The 8,951-nt window shown below is 52.8% G+C and overlaps 1 protein-coding gene across 1 annotated transcript; it reads right to left on the reverse strand.

Moving 5' to 3' along the window:
• Positions 1–6,909: 6,909 nt before the first annotated feature.
• Positions 6,910–8,712, reverse strand: LOC128972319 (uncharacterized). The gene is made up of 6 exons (XM_054388196.1): positions 8,511–8,712; positions 8,200–8,432; positions 7,988–8,038; positions 7,844–7,876; positions 7,610–7,717; positions 6,910–7,196 (listed from the first exon to the last, which is right to left on the reverse strand). Exons 1-6 carry the CDS (start codon positions 8,620–8,622, stop codon positions 7,131–7,133), a joined length of 603 nt encoding a protein of 200 aa, XP_054244171.1. The 5' UTR covers positions 8,623–8,712; the 3' UTR covers positions 6,910–7,130.
• Positions 8,713–8,951: the final 239 nt, after the last annotated feature.

Consider the following 8,951-nt stretch of genomic DNA (forward strand, 5'->3'; position numbering starts at 1 on the left):
CTGAGGAAGCCCAAGCCCAGCACACAAACATCTTCTATCAAAACAAAGAGAAGAGTCCTTGTTACAGGTGACTCTCTTCTGATGGGAACAGAAGGCTCAATATGCAGACCTGACCCATGTCAAAGGGAAGTCTGCTGTCTCCCCAGGGACCATGTGCTGGGGCACACCCATCCTGGATGGGGCTGAGAAGAACCCAGCCCCAGGTGGACAAAAGAAATTTAATCTGGGGAGGGCTTGGCCCCTCCCCTGCTGGGAGAAGGTGGTCCCCTGACTCAGAGGTGGTCTATTCCACTTCCCATTCCTGTCCAGCAAGCCTATAAAAAGGGCAGATATCTTGCTGCTCTCCCCTTTTTCCTGCCTCGTCTGCTCGAGAAGACTTCCTGCTGCTGTTGCTGTCACTGTCTCCTGCACTGGACCACGTGGCTGGGGCCCTTTCTCTCTGTCAACTGAATCCACCGACATCCAGGGGAACACAAGGCCATCCAGGCTTGGGTTTGTATACTTTTTCCCCACTTACCCTCATCCCTCACCTCTGTGAACCCCACCCTGTTACTGATATATATATATGTATGTAAAAAATTATTTTTTTCCTTTCCCTTTTGTGAGAACAGAAAAAAAATTTACTCCTCCTACTTCCAAACCGATTTCAGAATATTTCTTTCACGAATTTTTTTTTCCCCTACCCCTTTTTTTTTTTTTCCTTTCTTCTCTCTCTCCACCCTTCCGAGAAAAAAGGGAGAGGAGCAGGGGGAGGAATTTGTATCTATTATCATTTGAGCTCCTAAACTCAGAGCTCAAACTACCACAGACCAGCATAAGGATATGGTAAGAAGTCTTCCTACCCTGGTGCAGCCCACAGAGTATTGCCCATTATTAACCTTCCAGAGAGGTAACAATGACCTTGAAAAAAGGAAGCTGAGGGCTATCAAAAGAGACTTCAGGGCCTTGGGTCAAGTGGTCAAGGGAGTGGGAGCACAGGCAGTGTTCTCTTCTATCCTCCCAATTGTAGGCACCGACCCAGAAGGACTGAGGAGGACTCCCCAGATCAATTCTTGGCTTTGAGCCTGGTGCCTCCAAAAGGAATTGTTTTTTGACCTGGATTTTTGACCACACTTGTGAGGTGGTGTGCCAGCTCCAGTGCTACTGCAGGGAAGGTAGGGGATAATGAGCCATGTGTTGGGAAAGATGCAAGAGCTGTGGAGGAGTTAGGCCTCAGAGGAGGACCTGGGAATGCTCAGGTCAATGCAAAAGAGAAGGGGATAATGCTATCAGCAGGCCCTTGTGTGACAGGCTGAGGGACAACACACCAGGGTGGGAGGAATGGGGGCTAGGAAGGGCCTTCATCCTGTTGCCATGCAGCATGCTGGGCACACAGCAGCACAGTCTAAGTGTCAGAGGGCTGAGCCAGGGGCTCGTGTGGTAGTAACAGCCAACAAGGAGACATCAGCACATGCAGGGCTCACTGGGAGGTTGGTGGCCATGGAGGTGGCCAGGAGTGGGAGGACAGAAGTAGTACCCAATAGCGCAGGACTGCCATTTCAGTGCGAGGGGAGCTGCAGGAAAGCCTCCGTAACCACTAGCTGAGCTTTGCTTTAACCAGATTTGCTTTTGGAGTTTCCTCGGTTTGCTTTGAGCTTTCTGAGGGTGGAAGGACCCCAAAGGGGCAAGCAGGACTGGTGGGGGCTGTCCTCCAGTGCACCTGCTCGGGAAGTGACGTTGCTGGGGGGTGTTGCCTGGGAACCGTGCGGAATTTAAGTACCTATTAGCACGAGACCACCATTTCAGCATGAGGGCAGCCGCGGGAAAGCTCGTCTGCTCACGGGAATGCGGCGAGCAGCGCCTGAGGGAGAGGGAAAGAAAAAAATAAAAAGGCCCGGTTCCCCGAAGGAGTTGAGCCATGGTTATGACTCGGTCTCAGGCTGTCTGTAAAACTGTGGGTACCCAAACAGAGCCCACACATAAGCATGCACGTGTTCAGGCATGCAGCTGCAATGAGCGTTGGAGCCCGGCACGAGAGGTCGAGGGTGGCAGAGCCAATGCCTGCATTAGGTGTGAGCAGATCAATAATCTGCTTAACCTAGTGGCTGAGCTGAAGGATGAAGTAGAAAGACTAAGGACCATAAGGGAATGTGAAAGGGAGTTAGATTTTTGGTACCAGGTTCTGCAGACCCCTGTAGCAGAGGGAAGTGATGCAAGAAACAGCGGAGAATGGATACAGGTGCCTGTCAGAAGGGGCAAGGTAAAGCCCTTCCAGCCCCCCTCACCTCCTCAGTTGCCCTTGCACAACAGATATGGGGCACTAGAGGTTGAGGGTAAGGTGATACTGGAAGCAAAAGCAACACCATCTGGGGGGTCGACTAAAGCAAATCAGTCCCCCCCACACACCAGAACTTGTACCCAAAAGAAAAAGAGGAGGGTAATTGTGATTGGTGATTCCCTTCTGAAAGGAGCAGAGGGCCCCATATGTCAGCCAGACCCTTCCCACAGGGTAGTCTGCAGCCTCCCTGGAACCCGGGTCAGGGATGTTACCAGAAGGCTGCCTAATGTAGTACAGCCCTCTGATTATTATCCCTTGCTATTTGTGCAAGTGGGAAGTGATGAGGTCAGTACCAGAAGTCTTAAATCAATAAGAAGAGACTTCAAGGCACTGGGAAAGGTAGTAGAGGGATCAGGGGCACAGGTAATTTTTTCATCTCTACCCTTAGTTGCAGGCATGAATGCCTAAAGGAACAGGAAAACATTCCTGATTAATAAGTGGCTAAGAGGCTGGTGTCAGCAACAAAATTTTGGATTCTTTGATCTTGGGGAAACCTATATGGTCCCAGGTCTGCTAGCAACAGGTGCGGTACACCTGTCACAGAGGGGGAGAAAGATCTTGGCACACAAGCTGGCAGGGCTTGTACAAAGGGCTTTAAACTAGGCTTGAAGGGGGAAGGGAGTGAGCACAACAGTACTAGAGATGAACCAAAAGAGGCTGAGGGTGGTAAGCCACAGACAGGGGCAAAACCAGCAGCCCAGCTGAAGTGTATGTACACTAATGCACACAGCATGGGTAACAAGAGGAGCTGGAAGCCTTGGTACAAGAGGGAAACTATGATGTTGTTGCCATCACAGAAACATGGTGGGATGACTCTCACAACTGGAGTGCTGTAATCAATGGCCACAGACTCTTCAAGAGAGACAGGAGAGGGAGAAGGTGTGGAGGAGTGGCCCTGTGTATTAGGGAGACTCTGGACGTCATGGAAGTAGAGACTAAGGATGATCAGGTTGAGTCCCTCTGGGTAAGAATTAGGGGGAAGGCCAACAAGTCTGACATCTGGTTGGAGTCTATTATAGACCACCTAATCAGGAAGAAGAGGTTGATTTAATTTTCTTCAAGCAGCTGGAGGCTGCCTCAAGATCGCTTGCCCTTGTTCCTGTGGGTGACTTAAACCTGCCAGATATCTGCTGGGAATTGAACACTGCAGAGAAGAGGCAGTCCAGAAGGTTCCTGGAATGTATGGAGGATAGCTTCTTATCCCAGCTGGTACGTGAGCCTACCAGAGGTTCAGCCCTGGTCGACTTGCTGTTTACTAACAGAGAAGGGCTGGTGGGAGATGTGGTGGTGGGAGGCTGCCTGGGGTGCAGTGACCATGAGATAATTGAGTTTCAATATATGGTGAAACCAGGAGGGGCAGCACCAAAACCTCTACCCTGGACTGCTGAAGGGCAGACTTTGGCTTATTCAAGGAACTAACTCGGAAAGTTCCTTGGGAAACAGCCCTTAAAAACAAAGGGGTCCAGGAAGGCTGGACTTACTTCAAGAAAGAACTCTTGAAGGTGCAGGAGCAGGCTGTGCCCATGTGCCGGAAGAGGAGCCGACGAGGGAGACAGCCAGAGCCAGCCTGGATGGGCAAGGAGCTGCTGAAGGAATTAAGGGAAAAAACGAGGGGTATCACCTTTGGAAAAAAGGGGAGGTATCCCAGGAAGAGTTTAAGGATGTTGCTAGATCTTGTAGGAAAAAAATTAGAGAGGCTAAAGCCCATTTAGAACTTAGACTGGCCACTGCTGTAAAGGAGAATAAAAAATATTTCTACAAATATATTAATGGCAAAAGAAGAGGCAAGGACAACCTCCACTCCTTATTGGATGTGGAGGGGAATATAGTAACAAAAGATGAGGAAAAGGCAGAGGTACTTAACACCTTCTTTGCCTCAGTCTTCAATAGTGGGACAGGTTGTCTTCAGGACAACTGGCCCCCTGAACTGGCAGATGGAGCCAGGGGCCAGTATAGTCCCCTTGTAATCCAGGAGGAAGCGGTAAGGGACCTGCTGACCCACTTGGATCCTCACAAGTCCATGGGACCGGATGGGATCCATCCTAGGGTGTTGAGAGAGCTGTCAGATGAGCTGGCCAAGCCGCTCTCATCATTTATCAGCAGTCCTGGCTCACTGGAGAGGTCCCTGATGACTGGAAGCTGGCCAAGGTGATGTTCATCCACAAAAAGGGCCTAAAAGAGGAACCAGGAAATTACAGACCTGTGAGCCTGACCTCGGTGCCAGGCAAGGTTATGGAACAGGTCATCTGGAGTGCAATCACACAGAACCTACAAGATGGTCAGGGGATAAGGCCCAGCCAGCACAGATTCAGGAGGGGCAGGTCCTGCCTGACCAACCTGATCTGCTTTTATGATCAGTTACCTGTCTGGTGAGTGCGGGACAGGCTGTGGATGAGGTCTGCCTGGACTTCAGCAAAGCCTTTGACGCTGTCTGCCACAAGAAGCTCCTGGCAAAGCTGGCAGCTCGTGGTTTGGACAGATTCACTCTGAAATGGGTCAAGAACTGGCTGGAGGGCCAGGCCCAGAGAGTGGTGGTGAACAGTGTTGCATCCAGTTGGTGGCCAGTCACTAGTGGTGTCCCCCAGGGATCAGTGCTGGGCCCCATCCTGTTCGATATCTTTATTGATGATGTGGATGAAGGAATTGAGTCCAGCATCAGTAAGTTTGCAGATGACACCAAGTTAGGAGCAGTTGTTGATCTATTGGAGGGTAGAAGGCCCCTGCAGAGGGACCTTGACAAGCTGGATGGGTGGGCAGAGGCCAATGGGATGAGATTGAACAAGGCTAAGTGCTGGGTTCTATACTTTGGCCACAACAACCCCAGCAGCCAGGCTGGGGACAGAGTGGCTGGAGAGCAGCCAGACAGAAAGGGACCTGGGAGTGCTGGTTGATAGTAGGCTGAACATGAGCCAGCAGTGTGCCCAGGTGGCCAGGAAGGCCAATGGCATCCTGGCTTGGATCAGGAATAGTGTAGCCAGCAGGACAAGGGAGGTTATTCTTCCCCTGTACTCAGCTCTGGTCAGGCCACACCTGGAGTATTGTGTCCAGTTCTGGGCTCCTCAGTTCAAGAGAGATGTTGAGGTACTGCAAGGTGTCCAGAGAAGGGCAACGAAGCTGGGGAGGGATCTGAAACACCAACCCTATGAGGAGAGGCTGAGGGAGCTGGGGGTGTTTAGCCTGGAGAAGAGGAGGCTCAGGGGTGACCTCATTGCTGTCTACAGCTACCTGAGGGGAGGTTATAGCCAGGTGGGGGTTGCTCTCTTATCGCAGGCAACCAGTAGTAGAACAAGAGGACACAGTCTCAAGCTGTGCCAGGGGAGGTATAGGCTGGAGATTGGGAGGAAGTTCTTCACAGAGAGGGTGATTGCCCATTGGAATGTGCTGCCCAGGGAGGTGGTGGAGTCGCCATCGCTGGAGACGTTCAAGAGAAGATTGGATGAGGCACTTAGTGCCATGGTCTGGTTGATTGGCTAGGGCTGGGTGATATCTTGGACTGGATGATCTTGGAGGTCTCTACCAACCTGGTTGATTCTATGATTCTATGACAGAAGGAGTGAAAACTAAGGGAGTAGCTCCCTCTCTGCAATGCTTCTAGACCAATACATAGGGCATGGGGAAGGAGCAGGAGGAGTTGGAGATCTGTGTTAGGCTGCATGACTATGATCTAATTGCAGCTGAGTTCCATCCAGGGGTGGGGGGGAGGTACAACAGGTGGAAAGCTTGGGGGTAAGAATTAAGGGGTGTGGAAAGAGAGGTAAAACTGTTCTCTGGGTCTACACTAGACCACCAAATCAAGCTGATGATGCTGATGAGGCCTTCTACAGTCAACTGAGGGCAACCTCTAGAACACAGTGCTTAGTACACCTGAGTGAATTCAACCCCCCTGACATTTGCTGGGAGCCCACACAGCCAGGCTGAGCCAGGCCAAAAGGCTCCTGCTGTGTGCCAATAACTTCTTGATGCAGGTAGTGGAGGAGCCAACAAGGAGAGGCACTGCTGGACCTTATTCCAAATAACAGAGAAGGACTTGTGGGGACATTAAGGTCAGGGCCATGGGTTAGCACCAGGCTTGGTAGAGTTAGATAGTGGTTGGCCTCCGAAGGTGTTTCCCAAGTAAAGCAATTCTATGAGTGTATGATCCTGGCTGCAAGCCAACCCCAGCCCCAGCATCAGGTTTCAGCTGGTGGTGCAGGAGTCCTTGCTGGAGGAGAGCTCTGAGGAGCCTTTGGATGGCTCTGAGGAGCAGGAGGCCAAGGTCAGCAAGGCAGAGGTGTCCTGGCTGGCCAAGCACAAGGCCTATGTCCTGCAGCCTGCTCCTGCACGACACCAAAGCCCTACTGCAGAGCCACAGCACTGCAGGAAGCCCCTGCCCCAGGCCTGTGTGTGCCAACGGGGCCAGCAGTGGTGTCCAGCAGCCTGGGCTGGTGATGTCCTTCTCTCCAGCCACGAGCCTTTGGTCAGAGCTGTGTGCCCCTGTGCAGCTGAGGAGGGCAGGCATGGGGCAGCTGGCTGGGCTCCTGGCAGCAGCCCAAGCTCAGCCCAGCCCAGCCCAGCTGCCTGGGGACATGTTGTCTGCTCTAGGACACCCAGGCAGTACCTTCTGCATTGTCTTGTGCTCTCTGCTTTATTGTCATTGTAGATGTTGGTGGAGGGAAATGGGGACATGTAATGGAGGGAGCAGGAATGAAGCCCCTCATGAATGCATGGCAATGAAGCTGCAGCAAGCAGAAGGGAACAGCTCCTCCTCAGCAAAGGTCCTTCCCTGGGATGAGGTGTTGGGGTGAGTGGGGCAATGCTGAGGCTCTTCTGTGAGTCAGGGCTGGTCATGCTCAGGCTGATGTGGCTGTTGCCAGTCCCTCTCATGATGGAGCACAAACCCCTGCAAAATCAGAGTGGGTGGGTGGGCTGCAGCCTGGTCGTAAAGGAGTGGATTATGTCCAGACCACTGCCCTGCCCTTCCCAATGCTTGCTGCTGTGTCCCCAACTGACACTGGCAGCAGCAGCTCAGCTCTCCTGGAGATCCCAAAGGCCTCTTGGGTGCAGCAAAAGCCTCCCAGAGACCCCACTGCCTTGTCTGTGACCCTGCTTTCCCAGGACCCCATGACCCTCCAGAGGAGCCCATCTTTCTTTGGGGACTCCATCCCTGCTGGTGACTCAGCCCTCTCTTGGCCCTCGCAGTCCTGATGGGGACCCATCCCCCACATGGACCTAAGTGCACTTGGAGATGTCACAGCCCTGCTGGGGACCTCAGTGTTCTTTGGGTCCATGCACTCTCCCAGAGACCCCAGGCACCTTTGACAACACTGCAGCCGTCCAAGGGGTACCAGAGCCCTGCCTGGAAGGGCTGTCACTGGGGATACTCATGGCCTCCTCTCTGCCATCTTCATCAGAGATTTCCACCTGCAAGAGAAATGTGTCCATGCATAGGGGGTTTGACTGTCCCCACCACTGGCCCAGAGATGGCTCCAGACCATTCCCAGAGACCCAGGAGGCCTACCAAGGAGGACTAACCCTGGGAATACTCACAGCCTCTTCTTCGTCAACTTCTTCGATTTCCACCTGCAAGAGAAAGGTATCCATGCACAGGGGGTTTGACTGTCCCCACCACTGGCCCAGAGATGGCTCCAGACCATTCCCAGGGACCTAGGTAGCCTATCAAGGAGGACTAACCTTGGGAATACTCACAGCCTTTCCTTTGTCAACTTCTTCTTGGATTTCGACCTACAAGAGAAAGGTGCCCATGCATAGGGGGCTTGGCTGTCCCCACCACTGGCCCCACCACATAGGGGTAGCCTGAGGAGGTCTTGGGTCAGGATGCAAAGGCAGGGCTGGCTGTGGGTGCAGGAGCCATCACACCACAGCCATGATAGCTCCATGCTCACCAATTCCATGTAGAAGTCTGCCAAGCCCAGAAGCCAGAGGGCAAAGTGGATGCAGTTGTTGGTGCTTAGGTGATACTTGGCTTTGCACTGCATTGCATTCTTGACTTTTCTATCAAAGTCATCAAGGTCAACCCCTCCTCTTTTCCGCCAAATCTGGAATTTCCCCCTTTCATCTTTCATGGCGGGGAATCCTTCCTTGCTGATCCGACCAGTGCCACTCTTACCCTGCAGCCCTGGAAAACCAAGAGCCACCACTGCCCTGGCCCAGGCTCCACCATGTCACAGACATGACCTGGGGCTTAGGCACTTACCCTGGAAGTGTATGACCTCTCCATCCCCAATGTAGACAGCTGCGTGTTTGAAGATGGGGTAAAGGGATACAGAGCTCTGTATGGGGACGAGCACAATGTCCCCAGGCTGCATTTCTGCCTCTGGCACTTCATAGAAGACCTTCCCATGCCCAAGGATGCTTGTGCGCAGCAGAAACTTAATTGTTTCATAGAGCCTCTCCTAATGGCACCGTGGAGGGAAGGTGAGGAGGTGGCAGAACAGGCCCCACTGAACCCAACACCCCCCATCTCCCCCATGATGCCAGCCAAAGCCTCACCAGGCTCCTACTTACACAACTCTTTGACACCTGCAAGGAGAGAGGAAGAGAACTGGGGTCAGCATCTGTGCCTGGAGGGCAGAGTCCAGCTGCCACTACACCCTTCCCGTGATGGCTGCTGCCAGGGCAAGGGCTTGGCTCAGGC

Source organism: Indicator indicator, chromosome 16 (assembly GCF_027791375.1).
Source record: "Indicator indicator isolate 239-I01 chromosome 16, UM_Iind_1.1, whole genome shotgun sequence".
In the NCBI taxonomy this organism is placed as follows: Eukaryota; Metazoa; Chordata; class Aves; order Piciformes; family Indicatoridae; genus Indicator; species Indicator indicator.